The 20,243-nt window shown below is 47.0% G+C and overlaps 1 protein-coding gene across 1 annotated transcript in view; it reads left to right on the top strand.

Annotated features, from left to right (window-relative positions):
* The first annotated feature begins 10,142 nt into the window (after nucleotides 1-10,142).
* Nucleotides 10,143-20,243, top strand: part of LOC119977696 (rho guanine nucleotide exchange factor 17-like) — a 502,702-nt gene continuing 492,601 nt past the window's right edge. Inside the window, exon 1 of the mRNA XM_038818879.1 lies at nucleotides 10,143-13,576. Coding sequence (XP_038674807.1) covers nucleotides 10,178-13,576 — 3,399 coding nt within the window. The 5' untranslated portion in view covers nucleotides 10,143-10,177. The remainder of the gene's footprint in view (nucleotides 13,577-20,243) is intronic.

The raw sequence follows: 20,243 nt of genomic DNA, 5'->3' as shown, positions 1-20,243 counted from the left end.
TATCCATTCTGCCCAATGATATTCAACTGGATTGAAGATCATTGGGCAGAATGGATAATGAAATATGCAATGTAAATTAGATTATGTAAATCCCAGTAATTATTAAAGGATCAATAATTGCCAAAACTGATTTTGGGAGCACATACCGACTCCAGTCCCCCCTCCATTTCAACACCCTTCCTCTTTTATTTTCTCCTTTTGTGGTTATTCGTGTTGGGGAGCAAGTCCATGTTTACTAAAAACCCTTCACTATCTGTTAAAGGCACAACTCTTTATGTGTGAGCCTGGACTAATGGGTTTCAGGACTATCAACTGCAATTGAACCAAATCAATTTCAATTTCAATACACACACATGTTACAGCAGGCAAGAAACCTACCAGGAGAAGATCTGCCTCTATAATCCAAAGAATCCCCATAGTGCAGAAGGAGGCCATTTGGTCCATCGAGTCTGCACCTTCCCTCTGGAAGAGCACCCTACCAAGCCCACTCCAGTGCTCTATCTCTGGAACCCCATCTAACCTTTGGACACTAAGTGTGTAATTCAGCATGGCCAATTAAACTGCACATCTTTAGACTGTGGGAGGAAACCGGAGCACCCGGAGGAAACCAACGCAGACATGGGGATAACATGCAAACTCCACTCAGACAGTCACCCTAGGCTGGAATTGAACCCGGGTCCCTGGCGCTGTGAGCAGCAGTGCGAGCCACTGTGCCACCGTGCCGCACTACAAGACCAATTGCATTACTGTTGTTGAATGTAAATGCCAGCTGAAGAAATCCTTATAGCAAAAATCAAAATCCCCAATCTGGTTTATGCAGATTCTACTGTTTAGTCTGCTCATTCCGAGCAAAAATATGTCTCATCAGCCCTAAAATTTCTCACTGCAAATACATGAGATGATATTCTGTCTCTCTTCTTTGTAGGATATTGGAGGACAAATGGTGACTGGGCCATGATCAGCAGTGAGAATCTATTTTTTTCTCACTCGCCCAAATACAATGACTTCAACCAAGTGACTACCAGCAGGCAAGGCACCCTACGTTCTGAGCAATCAGAAACCCAGAGACCAAGATGTACGTTTTATAATAACAATAAATGTGAATCGATTATTTAACAACAAGTAAAGCATGTGGTCTGATATTTTCTTAAAGAATGAACTTCATTAACTTTTTACAGCTGTAAAGATATTGCAGTTGACTTTACTGTTCTCTTAGATTAGGACATGGGGTGGGTGCAAAATCAGATTGGAATCCTGCTCTAATTCCTATCTCCCACCAGTTAGTGTATGTACACATGGTGTTGGATGAAGACAGTATTCAGCATTGCTATGATACACAACCAGCTAACCTTCCCTTTCTATCTCTTAGACAGAGTGGACCTGCTAAATTCACACAGGAACGTTGTCCACTTGGTTAATTATAGAATCCCTACAGTGCAGAAGGAGGCCATGCGGTCCATTGAGTCTGCACCGACCGCCTTAGGCCCACTCCTGTGTCCTTTTCCTGGAACCCTACCTAACGTTTTGGACACTAAGGGGCAATTTAGCATGGCAAATCCACCTAACCTGCACCGTGGGCGGCACGGTAGCACTGTTGCTTCCCGGCTCCAGGGTCCCATGTTCGATTCCCGGCTTGGGTCACAGTCTGTGTGGAGTCTGCACGTTCTCCCTGTGTCTGCATGGGTTTCCTCCGGTTTCCACCAACAAGTCCCGAAAGACGTGCTGTTAGGTAATTTGGACGTTCTGAATTCTCCTTCTGCGTACCTGAACAGGCGCCGGAGTGTGGCGACTTGCAGCTTTTCACAGTAACTTCATTGCAGTGTTAATATAAGCCGACTTGTGACAGTAAAGATTATTATTATTATCTTTGGACTGTGGGAGGAAACCGGAGAACCTGGTGGACACCCACACAGACACGGGGAGGTCATACAAACTCCACACAGGAGTGGAATTCAACCCATGCTTGGGCTGTCAAGTGGCAAGTAACATTTTGCCACAAAAGTGCCAGGCAATGACCATCTCCAACAAGAGAAGATCTAACCAGTGCTCTTTAACATTCAATGGCCTTACCAACCCTGAATACCCCAATAGCAAGGGGATAGTATTCCATCACACTCTTGACTTGTGTGCCACTGTTCCACCATGCCGATAAGATTTATTTCTTGAATCGCTGTTTTCCCTGAGGTGTAGGTACACCCACAGTGCTGTTAGGTAGAGAGTTCCAGGATTATGACCCAGTGACAATAAAAGAATGGTGGTAAATTTCAAGTCAGGATGGTGAGTGGCGGGCAGCACGGTGGCGCAGTGGGTTAGCACTGCAGTATCACGGCACCGAGGTCTCAGGTTCGATCCCGGCTCTGGGTCACTGTCCGTGTGGAGTTTGCACATTCTCCCCGTGTTTGCGTGGGTTTCGCCCCCACAACCCAAAGATGTGCAGGGTAGGTGGATTGAACACGCTAAATTTAGCTAGAGCAGAGGGCAGCAGAGCAGAGCTACTGATCAGCTGTTCTGGGGAAATTTGCATACGTGCAGTGCGGTCAGCCGAAGTTGAAGGTGAACCTGCGAAGAAGACCCAAGGAGTTTGAGTAAAGGCAAGCAACCAGCAGAGGGCAGCAGAGCAGAGCTACTGATCAGCTGTTCTGGGGAAATTTGCATACGTGCAGTGCGGTCAGCCGAAGTTGAAGGTGGTTTGTGGAGGGGCTGTTGGCAACTGACAGTTAAACCCGAAACACTGTGTGAGTGTTTCCCACCCTACCTCCTCCTCTAACCAACCCCCCCACCCCACGGTGGTTGGGAAGCGGGAGCAGGGGCCTGTCGTGAAGGTGAGTGAGTGCCTTTAAATTTGCTTACCTTTCAGCAGGATCAGGGTTTGAGGTAATATCAGGTAAGCTCTTCCTTTCTTTTTCTTTTTCTTGTTTTTTTTTAATCTAGAGGGGATGTCAGGGAAGGCAGTACAATGCTCCTCCTGCAGAATGTTTGAGGTGAGGGACGCCGTCACTGTCCCTGCTGATTTCATCTGTGGGAAGTGCACCCAACTCCAGCTCCTCAAAAACCGTGTTAGGGACCTGGAGCTTGAGCTGGATGAACTTCGGATCATTCGGGAGGCAGAGGGGGTCATAGATAGGAGCTTCAGGGAAGTAGTTACACCAAAGACTGGAGATAGATGGGTAACTGTAAGAGGGACTGGGAAGAAGCAGTCAGTGCAGGGACCCCCTGCGGTCGTTCCCCTGAGTAACAAGTATACCGTTTTGGATACTTGTGGGGGGGACGACTTACCAGGGGTAAGCCATGGGGTATGGGCCTTTGGCACGGAGCCTGTCCCTGTTGCTCAGAAGGGAAGGGGGGAGAGGAGCAGAGCATTAGTAATTGGGGACTCAATAGTCAGGGGCACAGATAGGAGATTTTGTGGGAGCGAGAGAGACTCACGTTTGGTATGTTGCCTCCCAGGTGCAAGGGTACGTGATGTCTCGGATCGTGTTTTCCGGGTCCTTAAGGGGGAGGGGGAGCAGCCCCAAGTCGTAGTCCACATTGGCACTAACGACATAGGTAGGAAAGGGGACAAGGATGTCAGGCAGGCCTTTAGGGAGCTAGGATGGAAGCTCAGAGCGAGAACAAACAGAGTTGTTATCTCTGGGTTGTTGCCCGTGCCACGTGATAGTGAGATGAGGAATAGGGAGAGAGAGCAATTAAACACGTGGCTACAGGGATGGTGCAGGCGGGAGGGATTCAGATTTCTGGATAACTGGGGCTCTTTCTGGGGAAGGTGGGACCTCTATAGACAGGATGGTCTACATCTGAACCTGAGGGGCACCAATATCCTGGGGGGGAGATTTGTTAGTACTCTTTGGGGGGGTTTAAACTAATTCAGCAGGGGCATGGGAACCTGGATTGTAGTTTTGGGGTGCGAGAGATTGAGAGTAGAGAGGTCAGGAGCACAGATTTGACTTCGCAGGAGGGCGGCAGTGTTCAGGTCTGTGGTTTGAAGTGTGTCTATTTCAATGCCAGGAGTATACGAAATAAGGTAGGGGAACTGGCAGCATGGGTTGGTACCTGGGACTTCGATGTTGTGGCCATTTCAGAGACATGGATAGAGCAGGGACAGGAATGGTTGTTGCAGGTCCCTGGGTTTAGGTGCTTTAGTAAGGTCAGAGAAGGGGGCAAAAGAGGGGGAGGTGTGGCGCTGCTAGTCAAGGACAGTATTACGGTGGCAGAAAGGATGCAAGATGGGGACTCTACTTCCGAGGTAGTATGGGCTGAGGTTAGAAACAGGAAAGGAGAGGTCACCCTGTTGGGAGTTTTCTATAGGCCACCTAATAGTTCTAGAGATGTAGAGGAAAGGATGGCGAAGATGATTCTGGAAAAGAGCGAAAGTAACAGGGTAGTTGTTATGGGAGACTTTAACTTTCCTAATATTGACTGGAAAAGATATAGTTCGAGTACATTGGATGGGTCGTTCTTTGTACAATGTGTGCAGGAGGGTTTTCTGACACAATATGTTGACAGGCCAACAAGAGGTGAGGCCACTTTGGATTTGGTTTTGGGTAATGAACCAGGCCAGGTGTTAGATCTGGAGGTAGGTGAACACTTTGGAGACAGTGACCACAATTCGGTGACCTTTACGTTAGTGATGGAAAGGGATAAGTATACCCCGCAGGGCAAGAGTTATAGCTGGGGGAAGGGCAATTATGATGCCATTAGACATGACTTAGGATGTGTTGGTTGGAGAAGTAGGCTGCAAGGGTTGGGCACACTGGATATGTGGAGCTTGTTCAAGGAACAGCTATTGCATGTTCTTGATAAGTACGTACCAGTCAGGCAGGGAGGAAGGGGTCGAGCGAGGGAACCGTGGTTTACCAAAGAAGTGGAATCTCTTGTTAAGAGGAAGAAGGAGGCCTATGTGAAGATGAGGCGTGAAGTTTCAGTTGGGGCGCTTGATAGTTACAAGGAAGCGAGGAAGGATCTAAAGAGAGAGCTGAGACGAGCAAGGAGGGGACATGAGAAGTCTTTGGCAGGTAGGATCAAGGAAAACCCAAAAGCTTTCTATAGGTATGTCAGGAATAAAAGAATGACTAGGGTAAGAGTAGGACCAGTCAAGGACAGTGGTGGGAAGTTGTGTGTGGAGGCTGAGGAGATAAGCGAGATACTAAATGAATACTTTTCGTCAGTATTCACTCAAGAAAAAGATAATATTGTGGAGGAGAATGCTGAGACCCAGGCTATTAGAATAGATGGCATTGAGGTGCGTAGGGAAGAAGTGTTGGCAATTCTGGACAAGGTGAAAATAGATAAGTCCCCGGGGCCGGATGGGATTTATCCTAGGATTCTCTGGGAAGCCAGGGAAGAGATTGCTGAGCCTTTGGCTTTGATTTTTAGGTCATCATTGGCTACAGGAATAGTGCCAGAGGACTGGAGGATAGCAAATGTGGTCCCTTTGTTCAAGAAGGGGAGTAGAGATAACCCCGGTAACTATAGGCCGGTGAGCCTAACGTCTGTGGTGGGTAAAGTCTTGGAGAGGATTATAAAAGATACGATTTATAATCATCTAGATAGGAATAATATGATTAGGGATAGTCAGCATGGTTTTGTGAAGGGTAGGTCATGCCTCACAAACCTTATCGAGTTCTTTGAGAAGGTGACTGAACAGGTAGACGAGGGTAGAGCAGTTGATGTGGTGTATATGGATTTCAGTAAAGCGTTTGATAAGGTTCCCCACGGTCGGCTATTGCAGAAAATACGGAGGCTGGGGATTGAGGGTGATTTAGAGATGTGGATCAGAAATTGGCTAGTTGAAAGAAGACAGAGAGTGGTAGTTGATGGGAAATGTTCAGAATGGAGTTCAGTTACGAGTGGCGTACCACAAGGATCTGTTCTGGGGCCGTTGCTGTTTGTCATTTTTATAAATGACCTAGAGGAGGGCGCAGAAGGATGGGTGAGTAAATTTGCAGACGACACTAAAGTCGGTGGAGTTGTAGACAGTGCGGAAGGATGTTGCAGGTTACAGAGGGACATAGATAAGCTGCAGAGCTGGGCTGAGAGGTGGCAAATGGAGTTTAATGTGGAGAAGTGTGAGGTGATTCACTTTGGAAAGAATAACAGGAATGCGGAATATTTGGCTAATGGTAAAATTCTTGGTAGTGTGGATGAGCAGAGGGATCTCGGTGTCCATGTACATAGATCCCTGAAAGTTGCCACCCAGGTTGATAGGGTTGTGAAGAAGGCCTATGGTGTGTTGGCCTTTATTGGTAGAGGGATTGAGTTCCGGAGACATGAGGTCATGATGCAGCTGTACCAAACTCTGGTACGGCCGCATTTGGAGTATTGCGTACAGTTCTGGTCGCCTCATTATAGGAAGGACGTGGAAGCTTTGGAACGGGTGCAGAGGAGATTTACCAGGATGTTGCCTGGTATGGAGGGAAAATCTTAAGGGGAAAGGCTGATGGACTTGAGGTTGTTTTCGTTAGAGAGAAGAAGGTTAAGAGGTGACTTAATAGAGGCATACAAAATGATCAGAGGGTTAGATAGGGTGGACAGCGAGAGCCTTCTCCCGCGGATGGGGGTGGCTAGCACGAGGGGACATAGCCTTAAATTGAGGGGTAATAGATATAGGACAGAGGTCAGAGGTGGGTTTTTTACGCAAAGAGTGGTGAGGCCGTGGAATGCCCTACCTGCAACAGTAGTGAACTCGCCAACATTGAGGGCATTAAAAAATTTATTGGATAAGCATATGGATGATAAGGGCATAGTGTAGGTTAGATGGCCTTTAGTTTTTTTTTTCCATGTCGGTGCAACATCGAGGGCCGAAGGGCCTGTACTGCGCTGTATCGTTCTATGTTCTATGTTCTAATTGCCCCTTAATTGGAAAAAACTGAATTAGGTACTCTAAATTTATTTTAAAAAAGGATGGTGAGTGGCTTGGAGGAGAACCTCCAGGTGGTGGTGTTCTGAGATATCAGCTGTCCTTGTCCTTCTAGATGGTACCCGTCATGAGTTTGGAAGGTGCTGACAAAGGATCCTTGGTGAGCTCCTGCAGTGCATTTGTAGACGGTACACACAGCTGCTACTGTTCGTGGTGGTGGAAAAAGTGAATGTTTGTGGGAGGGATGCCAATCAAGCGGGTTGCTTTGTCCTAGATAGTGTCCAGGTTTTGGGGCATTGTTGGAGCTGCACTCATCCAGGTAAGGGGAGAATATTCCATCACACTCTTAACTTGTGCCTTGTGGATGGTGGACAGGCTTTGGAGAGTCAGGAGGTGAGGATTCAAAGAAAAAGAAAAGTACAGCACAGGAACAGGCCCTTCGGCCCTCCAAGCCTACATTGAAATTCCTAGCCTGCGATGTGCTCTTGCAGCCACAGTATTTATATAGCTATTCCAGTTCAGTTTCTGGTCAATGGTAACTCCCAGGATGGTGATGTGGGGGATTCAGTGATGGTAAGGCCTTTGAATGTCAAGAAGTGATGGTTGGATCCTCTCTTGTTGGAGATGGTCATAGCCTGGCACTTTCGTGGCACAAATGTTATCTACAACCCGTCAGTCCAAGCCTGGATGTTATCTGGGTTATGCTGCATTTGGACACAGACTGCTGCCGTAGCTGAGGAGTCGCGAATGGTATTGGTCTTTGTGCAATCATCAGTGAGCATCCCCATTTCTGACCTTGTGATGGAAGGAAGGTCATTCATGAAGCAGCTGATGCTGTTGGGCTAAGGAACTCCTGCAATGATGTTCTGAAACTGAGCTGATTAACTTCCAACAACCACAACCATTTACTTTTTTGATAGGCATCACTCCAACCAGCAGAGAGTTTCCCCCAATTCCCATCGACTCTTGGTTTTGCTAGGGAACCCTGATGCCCCACCTTGATGTCAAGGACAGTCACTCTCACCCCTCCTGTGGAATTCAGCTCTTTTGTCCATGTTTGAACCAGGGCTGTAACCAAGGGGTTGAGTGGCCCTGGCAAAACCCAAACTGAGCATCAGTTAGCAGGTTAGTGCCATGCAAGTGGCACTTGATAGCGCTGTTGATGACTCCTTTGGTGACGTTATTGATGGTGGAGAGTAGACTGATGGGGTGATAGTTGGCTGGGTTGTATTTATCCTGCCTTTACCTGTACATAAGAACCAGGAGTAGGCAATTGAGCCCCTGAAGCCTCCTACGCCATTCAATACGATGGCCGATCTCACCCCAGCCTCATCTCCACTTTCCTGCCCGTCCCCATAACCCTTCACCCCGTGACTATTTAAAAACCTCCACCGCATACCTGGCAACTTCCCACGTTGTCGGGTAGATATGCGCCAGTGTTGCAAATTGCACTGGCACAGCTTGACTAAATGGCCTTTTCTCTATCCCCTTCCTCATGTTCTTCTTTGTTTACCTCAGATTCGTGCCGGCGACTCCCAACCAGTTCGCCGACGGTGGAGTGAAAACCTTAAGCAAGGTGTGTATGTGTGTGAAAAGTGCAACCACGTTTTAAGATGATGGCACAACCCCGGGTCCCGCTCGATCGCTTGGGGGCGACACACGCTTCCTTTTGAGCGGTCGACGCCACTTTTCGAGCCATTTCGTTCCATTATCATTGGAGCGTGTCACTTTGCACTAGTTTATAAGTTGTTTTTAAAAAATGACAAAATAGGTGCACGTTTTCTGAGGTACGGGGCGAAGCCCGGTGAAAATGAAAAGCGGGTTTTTTTTTTTGTCCAGCCTGATCGATGACAAAAATCCTGTAAACCCTGGTGTTGGGGGGTGGGTAACCTTAGACACAAAGAAGCCAAATCGCTTGAAGACATGTAGAAGGATAAAGACAATGCACGGTCTCCCCAACCCCGTTAACGCGCCCATATAATCGGCCAACGATGAAACAAAGCAACGGGAGCTGTTTGAGGCTTGGAAACGTTTCTCAAAATATAAATCGAGGGGAACTTTCCTCTCCCCCCCCCCCCCCCCATTACCATTCCGCCAATTTTCATCCATAGGACGTTGATTCCCTCCGCCCCCTTTTTTTGGAGCAAGATTATTTGCATGTTTTTTTTATGTAAAACATCACAAAAGTCAAGCCAAAGTGGAGAGGGGATTGTTTGAGAGAGAGAAAGAGAGAGGGGAGGGGTGAAAATACACCGTCAGTGGGCAAAAGAGCAAAAAAGAAGTGGGGGGGGGGGGGGGGGGGGCTCGGAAGGCTGAAAATGCTGGCGGTCTGGGAGTGGAGATGGATGGAGGTCCGGGGCCAGCAGTCAGTCTGGGGAAGGGAAGGCTCAGCGCCAGAAGTTGGGAGTTGAGGTTATTCTTTTGGCAGAAGTTTTTTTGTTGTTGTTTGCCTGTGTGTGTGTTGTTTGTAGTGGATGGCTGGGGAATCAGGGATCGAGAGAAGGAGTGTTGGGAAAGGTCACTGCTTGTTCCTTCCTCGCTTGGATTGCTCTCTTATTTACTAGATTTGTGAGTATTTATTAACTTGGGGAGGTGGGGGGGACAGATAGGTCAACAATGCGTTGGGTGGTTGGCAGGGGACGATTTGTGCAGCAGTAGATGTGAAGATTGGGAGGGAGGTTTGTGTGTTGGAGGGGAGGGGAGGGGGGTGAGAGAGAAAGGAGGAGGGAGAGGGAAGGGGAAGAATATATATTTAAAGAAAAAGGGGCTACGATGGCGGAAAGAGAGCAGGGGAGGAAAGTAAGTGTTTATAGGAGCGTTTCATTCCAATATTTGAGCGAGTGGAGAGGCAGGAGGCCGGCTGATGGCGAGAGGCAGCTCCCATCCAAACTTTCTGCAACAAGTTCCGCCCAGCCCCCATCGACCGGGCTTTGTGCGGGAGCCAGCAGCAGCAGCAGCGGCAGCAGCAGCCCGGGCCGCCAGCAGCAGCAGCAGCAGCCCAGCACCGTCTCGGCTAGCAAGACCCGCTCGGTGTGCAGGCTGCTCTCTGTCGGCGCCCCCAGCTCCGAGGTGAGGGAGAGCCTGCAGCCCCAGCTCTCGCCCGGGGGGCTGCCTGACAGCTGCCCGCCCCCCCATGCGGCCGGAGCCCCACCTCGGGGCCACGGCGGGGCAGAGGTGAGATCAGCCGGGGGGACCCGGGACAGGGCAGGAGGGGGGGACGAGGGGTCCCGGCAGGAGGGGGTGGGTGTGGGGTGGTGGAGGGGGGAGGAGGAGGAGGAGGCGGCGGCCCGTCCTGAGCAGAGGGGTCAAGGTGGCCAGAGGATGAACTTGGAGGACCAGCAGGCTGGCCAGCAGCACCAGCAGGCTGACCAGCAGGGGCTCGGCGCCTCCAGCCCCGGCGAGGCTGCCCACTGGCCCAGCGTCACCGAGATGCTCAAGTTGTTTGGGGAGCCCGGCTACAGGAAACCCCCGCGACTCGTCCCGGACCCCCCCGGCTGGGGGGAGCCTCCCGCAGAGGGTGAGCCCGCCAGCCGGGTGCCCAGGTACCCCCAGCCGGAAGGCAGCAGTAGCAGCAGCAGCAGCCCCCTGCCCAGGCTCGCCCCCTCCAGAGCGCCGCCCCCAGCCCCCCCACCCCGCAGCCCCCTCCCGCTAGCTCTGAGGTTGCCCTGGCGCTCCCCAGCTCTGCACAAACAAGAGGGAAGACAGGAATCAGATAGTTTACATTCCACACATAACTGCACCAAACCACAGGCTGTCCCCACTACTCCTGGCTTACAGGCGAGCTCTAGCGACGAGGAGCAATACCACAGAGACCTGGTGCAGTACAGCACTCCCTGCAGCAGTAGCAGCAACATAGGCAAGATCAGCAGGTCCCAGGACCGGTCTTCAGGGAGTGAGGAAGATCACCCCATGGTTCACAGGGATGTCAAGAGAAGGTCTCTGAGGAAAAAGAAAGCCAGTGTCGTGGTGGGGAATAAAGATGACTCTGACAGCGATGTTCCTTTAGGTGAGCCTCTGGCAAGGCACGAAGCACATCATGCTCAGTTGGAGTACTTCTCTTGCAAAAATGAGGCAGGTTTGGAGCCACAGCAGAAGGCTGAATTAGACCCCCTGGCACTGAACTGTTCATCCCCGTGTGGCTTGGCAACACTTCCCCATGAGAGGAAACATTGTGTCTCAGCAGCGTGCCAGACAAGCAAAGTTGAACAGAGCCATAAAAGGTCTCCCGGACTGCTCGGAGACAGTGGATTGCCCAGCCCTGCCAATCAGCCTCACAGCACTTCAGGGTCGCCCATACCCGTGGTCTCCAGAGTTGCAAAAGTGAACATCCAGTCCTTCCTTCAGAGTCCTGGCAGCTCCAGGAGCAGCAGCAGGTACTCCAGCACTGAGACCCTAAAAGAGGAAGACCACTATTCTGGATTAAACAGGAATTTACAAGGGAGTTTGAATATGCACCGGACACCGAGCTTTGGCCACGGAGATGAGACGACAAGGTATTTGAAACCATTGGTGCGTTCCCGACCCAAGCTGCCTTTCGGGATTGTCAAGGTAATGACTGAGGGTTGCACAGGCAGCGTGAGTCCACAGTATGAATGTAGCACTGATAAATCTAAGCACAGAAAGTCTATGTCAAATCCTGATATAGCATCTGAAACACTGACTTTGTTTAGCTTTCTTAAATCGGACTTTTCAGGGCTCAGGATAAGGAGAAAAGAAAAAGATGAGTTTGACAGTGACGGGGTTAATCATGATCGCACTGGAGACATTCATTGCCAAAACACAAAGCGGCAACTTGAGCTTGCCTCAGTGGGAAAAGGCAGGGGCTCACTCCATTCTTTAAACCAGCAGTCTGCAGGTGGGCGTCCTACTCTCAAAGACCTCACTGCCACCCTGCGGCGGGCCAAATCTTTCACGTATTCTGACAAGCCAGTGACACGCAGGCCTATAGCTCGCAATCTCATGAAACCCAGTAACTCAGAGATCATGCTTGCGAACATAGGATGCTGTGATTCTGCTTCAGAGGGAGAAAACCAAGACCCAGTCCGTCAGAGAAGTGAGGACTTGCTGCCCGTCGACATGCAGGTTCAGTACATCCAGGAAGCAGGGCAGCTTTTTGAGAAAATCAACGCAATGTGGTCACAGAAGGAACTTCCTCACAAACCCGGTCAGAGGGACACAGAATGTCATGGACGTGCGGAGGAGGGCGCGCGGTTTCAGAAAGACACTGGGATGCTGGCTGCTGCCGTGGATGAAGAGCTGGAGAGTGTGAAAAGAGGAGAGTCTGAGGAGAACCTATCGGGTGGGAAATCAGCCGATGATTTATCGGGTCCCGAGTCCAGCATGACCGATGAGGGAATTGTTACCGAGCCTGAGACAGGATCCAGCAGCACCCTGTACAAGGAAATTCCTGGTCACCTGTTGGTGCGAAAGCCAACTAGCAGTCTCAGTAAGGAGGAGAAAAAAGAGCTGCTTGTCAGTCAAGGCATGACTCCTGCAATGACAGCAGTGAGGACTGGCTATGAGAGTGTTGCAATAGGAGGGGACGTGGTGTACAATAAAACTACTGCTTCCGTCACTCTGGACCCTCCTTCAACTCCTAGTTCCATTCGCCGCAGGAGGAAATTTCCCCCTGGTGGCAGCAATGGATCTGATTCCAGCAATGGGAGCAATGGGGAGTCTAGTGGTGACACCTTCAGATCTTTTAGTGACCCTATGCCGCACAGGAAGTGCTCAGAAGAAACTGAAAATTTCTCAGTGGACAGCAACCTGTTGGGCTCATTAAACTCGGTCAAAGGTGGGATCCTGGAATGTTCAGCCACGGCCTTGTCAGAATGCACTGGGAGCGCAGCTAGTGACTTGTCAGTTTGCAGCGATGGCTTAAAGGACTACAACACGGTGATTCAGCGTATTGTTAGAGAACCTGGAACGATGGACAAAGTGATCGATGAAAAAGGTAATGGAAAGTTAGTAAAAAAGAAATCACTCAGTGACCCAAGTCGAAGAGGTGAGTTAAGCACCCCCGGGTTTACCGGTCCTAGTGAGCCGATAACCGAGATGGAACAGGTGATTCCTACTTCCAGCAGTGAGCCCATCCTTTCTGAGCAGAGAGATGAAGTGGGGGATCTGGAGGAGTTTTCTAAGCAGGTCAGGAAGCCACGTTCGCAGTCTGAGCGTACACTGCCCCTGCAGGTCATTGAGGAACAGGATAAAGTTAATTTGCAGAACTTCAGTTTGCACCCAAAGTTGGCAGAGGTTCTTTCTCCACGATCAATGAGACGCAGCTCCAAGAAGCGTAATAACAGGGTCACGCAGCAGGAGGGTAGGAAGTACGAGATGTTGGGGGAGATGGACCAATCACCACCTCTCAAGACACGGCCTTCAACGAAGCACGTAAGGCACACGAGCGAGCCTGCCAATTTTGTTCCCATTGCCTCCAAAGTAATTGCCCCAGAAACCCATTTGTCTTGTAGCCAGCCAGTTCACGTGGCAGCCCCAGAACCCACAAGACAATCCAGAAAGCAGTTACCCCTGGCACAAACTCCGTCCCTAGAAGATGTCACCAAGAAGTACATTTTGAAAGGTGAACCGCCCCTACAGTCACCAGTGGATTTGTCTGCCTCGGCTCCTGGTACGCCAACGAACACCGAACCCCGAATACCCTCCCTATCAAAACCGAATGAGGAACTTGGAGCAAGCATCAATAAAGCCAAACCTCAAGTGGTAAGTGAACTGGGCTTCAGGTCATTTGAGATAGTTCTTTCTGTGTCCGTTTGCTTTCTGATAGTACTGAAAATGTCAGACACTAAAATGTGTTTTTATTTGAACCTCCTGCGGTGTTTAAAAATGCTGTTTCATGCAGAAGCAAAACCGAAATGAGATGTTGACGTTTTTACTTTTAGGTTTTTGGATGTAAACATAGATCCCACAGTTCAAGCAGTATTTTTTCATTATAGTAAATGGAAAATTGACAAACTAATATTCAGCTCAACAGGGTCCATTATATTTACAATGTTTTATTTCCCCTCAGGTTAATGTAAGACACTTTGGGTTCGAATACTGTAGCAATAGAAGAACCATTCATAGTGGAAACACCCTCCCTTCTAAGGCGACATGTAGTTTGTTGTGTTGTGTCATGGCCTGATGTTTTAAATTTAACAATCAGATTAAAATAAAATGCCACAAATGCCAATAATTATGCTAACATAACATTCTACTAAAGCTATTCAAGTGAAAAGATGATTCTAAGGAAGAATCTCAACTTATCACTAGATTGAATTTGTCAAGGTGCATTATAGAGTGTAATATAACCAACAAATGCACTAATGCAGCCAGAGTGATCTGAATCTAATAAGATCAGGTGAACAGTGAATGCAATTTGGAACAGATCCACCTCTATTTTTACAAGTTGGAAAGTGTAGAGTTTATGTTATACTTATGCTCGAGAGGGTGGCATCACATATTGTGTTTTCACACGGTACTTGAGTACATTAAGGACATTGTGTTTTTCACTTGGGTGATCCCTGAGGAGACATAACAGCATTTGAATCTGAAGGGATAGTTAAAGGTTAATTAGCCAACTGCTGTCATGTTTCTTGCTGATGCTTGTTCAGGAATAAGCAGCAAAATTTAGTTTGAGGTTGTCAATATGGAGTGGGGCAGTCCTGTGTGCTGCAGTAAATACATACAAAGTTACTGTTTCTCCAGTACAAAATTATGTGATGTGCAATCTGTGTTTTTAAAATATATTTTTATTTGAAACATAGCAAAACACAACAATACAACTCGTGAGCATCAATGAAACGGGTGAATGTAATGCAAACAATATGTTATTTAAATGAAAATACTTGTGTGTTACATTGTGTTTATGTAGTCTTTACACTCAATTTTTGCCCATTTGACATGGGCAGGAAAAATGGAATCCACTTTTATTCCTGTTTGTCCTTGGCACAATGTCTGTTGCATATTGATTGATCAGTTAATGGGCTGTGCACCACTAAATAGGGCATTATCAGCATATTCCTCTTTTATTGGCACAGGTTTGAGTCAGGTTTTGAATCAGCTAGCTTTTAAGGGAACATCTATCATTTCAAGTAAGCCCGATATCTGGTAACCTTTACTGAGTTCCTAAAGTATTCTACAGGCATCATTTAGAAGTGATTCTTTGAAAACCTCCTGGAGTTAAAATTGTAACTGCAGATGGTTTAGCCATAATCATCCAAAGTTCTCGATTTGGGAATTGACTCTTTTTACATTGGAAAGTTGTGACTGTAACTCCATTATTTAAGATAGGTAAAGGAGAGGAATCAGGAAATCATAGACTGTTAGTCTAACATCTGTTGTGGGGAAGTTATGGAATCTATAATTAAGGAATGGATGACTAAGCATTTAAGAGAAATTTGAGCTGATTAGAGAGAGCCAGCATGGATTTGTAAAGAGTTGGACATGTGTATCACACTGCATGGAATTTTCTGGGCAAGTTCCTGAAGTGGTAGATGAGGGAATGTCTGGATGTTGTTTATATGGACTTTTGGAAGGCATTTGATAGATATAAGACACTGTTAGCTAAAATTAAAGACAAGCCATTGACCTCATTAGTAGATTGGTTAGCCGGTAGACAGTAGGTAAATGGGGACTCAAATTGGATATAACTAATAGGGGAGGATTCTCTGGCCTCCCAGCTGCGTGTTTCTCAGCAGCTGGAGGCAGTGTGTTGTTGGCTGGCAAAGGAATTCTCTTTTCCCGCCGCTGTCAATGGGAATTTCCATTGAAGCCATCCCATGCCACCAGGAAACCCATGGCAGGGATGTGCTGCCGGCAGGACCAGATACCCTGCCAGTGCAAACAGCCGGAGAATTCTGGCCATATTGTCCCAAAGGAATCTGTGTTGGGGCTTTGATTATTCATTATATTTGTTAATAATTTGGATGACACACAATAAAAAACCAATAACACACAGATTGGTGGAATGTAAATAATGTCTGTGGGAACATAAAATTACATAGACATGTTGATAGGATAAGTGAGTAGATTAAGGGCGGCACGTGACACAGTAGTTAGCACTGCAGCCTACGGCGCTGAGGACCCGGGTTCGAATCCCAGCCCTGGGTCACTGTCTGTGTGGAGTTTGCACACTCTCCCCGTGTCTGCGTGGGTTTCAGCCCAATTAATAACGACATAATCTGAGATTGATTGATAGATTATTGCTACCAAAGGGAAATAAAGGATCTGAAGCAAAGGTAGGTTGATGGAGTTAGAATACAGATTCACCATGATTTCATTGAATGGCAGAACAGGGTCACAGGGTTGAATTAATGTTCTTATGTTCTTACTTTTAAATGGCAGAAATGCAATGCAAATATCGAGTAGGAACTAATTAAAGATAACTTAACAGTAATGTTATGGTGATTAAATATGCATATGGAAAAACTTCTTCGGAGGCTGTCTCAACCTTTCTCCTGATCCTTTCTGTTTACCCAACTCTATTTCTGTACCTTCTCCTAATATTTACTCATGTTGGTTGGCAATGTTGCAGACTGATCTGTGCAAGACGAAAGAAACAACTTCAATAAATAATTAAACGTAAAATGAGGTTATTGATCTATTTATATTGGACTGATGACTCCCCATATCAATATTTCCATTAAAAGCTCTAGCTCTCTCTGATAAAGTAGTGTTGATTTCAAAGTTCTCATCCTGTTTTCAAATTCCTCCATGGCCTCGCCCTTCCCTAACTTGGTCACTCTTCTCCAGTGCTGCAACCATCCGAGATTGTCGTGCTTTTCCATTTTTGGCCTCATGCTCATCCTTGATTTTCATTGTTCCACCTTTTGGTGTTTGTGCCTACAGCTGACTTGGCCCTAAACTCGGAGTTCCTCCATAAACTGCTCTGATATCTCACCTATTCAGACCTGGCTGTTTGACCAAGTTTTTGGTTACCTGACTCCTTATATGGCTTGGTGTCAAATTTTACGGCAGTGAAGTGTCTTGGAATGCTTTATGAAGTTAAAGGCACCGGACGGGATTATCCGGCCCTTCCCAATGGTGGGATCTTCCAGTCGCACTGAAGGTGATCCCCGTGGCTGGGCTCCCCAGCAGCGGGACAGGTGAGCCACACAAGACATCGGTTGTACCGGAAGATTCCGCCAGTGGCCAATGGTGAACCACCTCTGCTGGTGGAAAACACGCCAGAGGGCCAGAAAATCCGACCCATTATATAAATGTAATTTGTTGCAGTGATAGAAAATCCCTTTGAGTAATGGGTATGGATTTCTGCAGTTTCCTGGTCATAATTCTGTGGCACACTGTTCAAAACAGGATTCAGTGCCTGCTGATGGGTATTATCGAATGAACACTGCACCATCATTGAGACAATCCATTCATCATATTTTGACACGGAGTATTCCTTGACACGCTGCCAGCAATATCACAGCAGATGTATTAGTTCATGACTGATCAGTTAAAAAGAATATATAGTCCACCCAGGCCATCTTGTCAAACATTTGACAATGGAAGGGTTAAACTCTCACTGGCTATTAGTTTCACTTGACGATGGAAGGGTTAAACTCACACTGGCTACTAGTTTCACTTGGCAATGAAAGGGTTAAACTCACACTGGCTACTAGTTTCACTTGGCAATAAGAACATAAGAACATAAGAACTAGGAGCAGGAGTAGACCATCTGGCCCCTCGACCTGCTCCGCCATTCAATGAGATCATGGCTGGTCTTTTGTGGACTCAGCTCCATTTTCCGGCCCAAACACCATAACCCTTAATCCCTTTATTCTTCAAAAAATTATCTATCTTTACCTTAAAAACGTTTAATGAAGGAGCCTCAACTGCTCCACTGGGCAAGGAATTCCATAGATTCACAACCCTTTGGGTGAAGAAGTTCCTCCTTAACTCAGTCCTAAATCTATTTCCCCTTATTTTGAGGCTATGCCCCCTAGTTCTGCTTTCACCTGCCAGTGGAAACAACCTGCCCTAATCTCTCCTATCTATTCCCTTCATAATTGTATATGTTTCTATAAGATCCCACCTCATCCTTCTAAATTCCAACGAGTACAGTCCCAGTCTACTCAACCTCTCCTCGTAATCCAACCCCTTTAGCTCTGGGATTAACCTAGTGAATCTGGGGCAGCACGGTGGCACAGTGGTTAGCATTGTTGCCTACGACGCTGAGGACCCGGGTTCGAATCCCGGCCCTGGGTCACTGTCCGTGTGGAGTTTGCACATTCTCCCCGTGTCTGCGTGGGTTTCGCCCCCACAACCTAAAAGATGTGCAGGCTAGGTGGATTGGCCACGCTAAATTGCCCCTTAATTGGAAAAAATAATTGGGTACGCTAAATTTAAAGAAAAAGCAAAAAAAAAACCTAGTGAATCTCCTCTGCACACCCTCCAGTGCCAGAACGTCCTTTCTCAAGTAAGGAGACCAAAACTGAACACAATACTCCAGGTGTGGCCTCACTAACAACTTATACAATTGCAGCATAACCTCCCTAGTCTTAAACCCTCTTATCCCTCTAGCAATGAAGGACAAAGTTCCATTTGCCTTCTTAATCACCTGTTGCACCTGTAAACCAACTTTCTGTGACTCATGCACTAGCACACCCAGGTCTCTCTGCACAGCAGCATGCTTTAATATTTTATCATTTAAATAATAATCCCGTTTGTTGTTATTCCTGCCAGAATGGATAACCTCACATTTGTCAACATTGTATTCCATCTGCCAGACCCTAGCCCGTTTACTTAACCTATCCAAATCCCTCTGCAGACTTCCAGTATCCTCTGCACTTTTCGCTTTATCACTCATCTTAGTGTCATCTGCAAACTTGGACACATTGCCCTTGGTCCCCAACTCCAAATCATCTATGTAAATTGTGAACAATTCTGGGCCCAACACTGATCCCTGAGGGACACCACTAGCTACTGATTGCCAACCTGAGAAACACCCATTAATCCCCACTCTTTGCTTTCTATTAATTAACCAATCCTCTATCTATGCTACTACTTTACCTTTAATGCCATGCATCTTTATCTTATGCAATGGAAGGGTTAAACTCACGCTATCTACTAGCTTCACTTGGCAATGGAAGGGTTAAACTCACACTGGCTATTCGTTTCACTTGGCAATGGAAGGGTTAAACTCACACATTGGCTACTAGTTTCACTTGGCAATGGAAGGGTTAAACTCACACACTGGCTACTAGTTTCACTTGGCAATGGAAGGGTTAAACTCACCGGCTACTTGTTTCACGTGACAATGGAAGGGTTAAACTCACACTGGCTACTAGTCTATAATCATTACCATGGTAATGCTGAGGTACAAGTGTGGAGAACATTTTGTCTCAACTTTCTCTTAAATTTTTTTGTAGCTGAGAGAATTATTAATTTTTAATTTGTAAACCCACTTTTTTTTTATTAATAATTCCCTCTACCTGAGATGACAGGAGAAAAATATATTAAATGCATGGAACATGCCTCTTACACTGAAGAAAATGGAACATTTTGAACTGATGTTATTTTTGGATCTGATTAAAAACACTGCTTCAGTTGCCTTGAACTATTTAACTTGTCATCTACTTTGGGCATTTTTGCTATTTCTTCTGTCTGAGATTCCCCACCTGCTCTTTCAGAGAGTAGGTAGGATTATCCTCCAGATAGATAGCTGCTTCCACGCCTTTGTGAAAACGACCTCGTAACGGCCAGAGGGCACGACCACAGCCAAATATAAAATGCCCCTCGGTATGACCCTGGTAGTTCTGCACCATGCCTCATTTACATCCAGGTTACCTCTGATATCGTTATGCTGTGATGTAGAGATGCCGGCGTCGGACTGCGATGGGCACAGTAAGAAGTCTTGCAAAACCAGGTTAAAGTCCAACAGGTTTATTTGAGATCACTAGCTTTCGGACCGTAGCTCCTTCATCAGATCAGTGATGAAGGAACTACACTCCGAAAGCTAGTGAGTCCAAATAAACCTGTTGGACTTTAACCTGGTGTTGTACGACTTCTTATCATAATACTGGGCAGAGGGAAGGGTCTGCGGAGCGGCAAGCAAATGAGGAATGTTTCCTTCATGACCTAAGTGTAGCAAAGTTATAAACCCAAAGTGTATTGACCGCAAAGAAAAGGCTTACAAAAATACAAGAAAAAATGGAAATCCCAAAAAATTGGGAGAGCTGTAAGAAGCAATTGATATATAAAGGGAATGTGAAAAAAAACTTACAAGGAATATCAAAGAAAGTAGTGAAAGTAGTCAAAGTAAGTAGAGATGGAGGAACCATAATGAACAGTAAGGAAATAGCGAACTTGTTAAGTGTCTTAAATTGTATATGTGGGAGCTGTCACAGTGAACAAAGAGGACAAAACACTCGCAATACAAGAGAAC

Source organism: Scyliorhinus canicula, chromosome 14 (genome assembly GCF_902713615.1).
Source record: "Scyliorhinus canicula chromosome 14, sScyCan1.1, whole genome shotgun sequence".
Lineage (NCBI taxonomy): Eukaryota > Metazoa > Chordata > Chondrichthyes > Carcharhiniformes > Scyliorhinidae > Scyliorhinus > Scyliorhinus canicula.
This window is presented reverse-complemented; position numbering and strand designations above follow the sequence as displayed.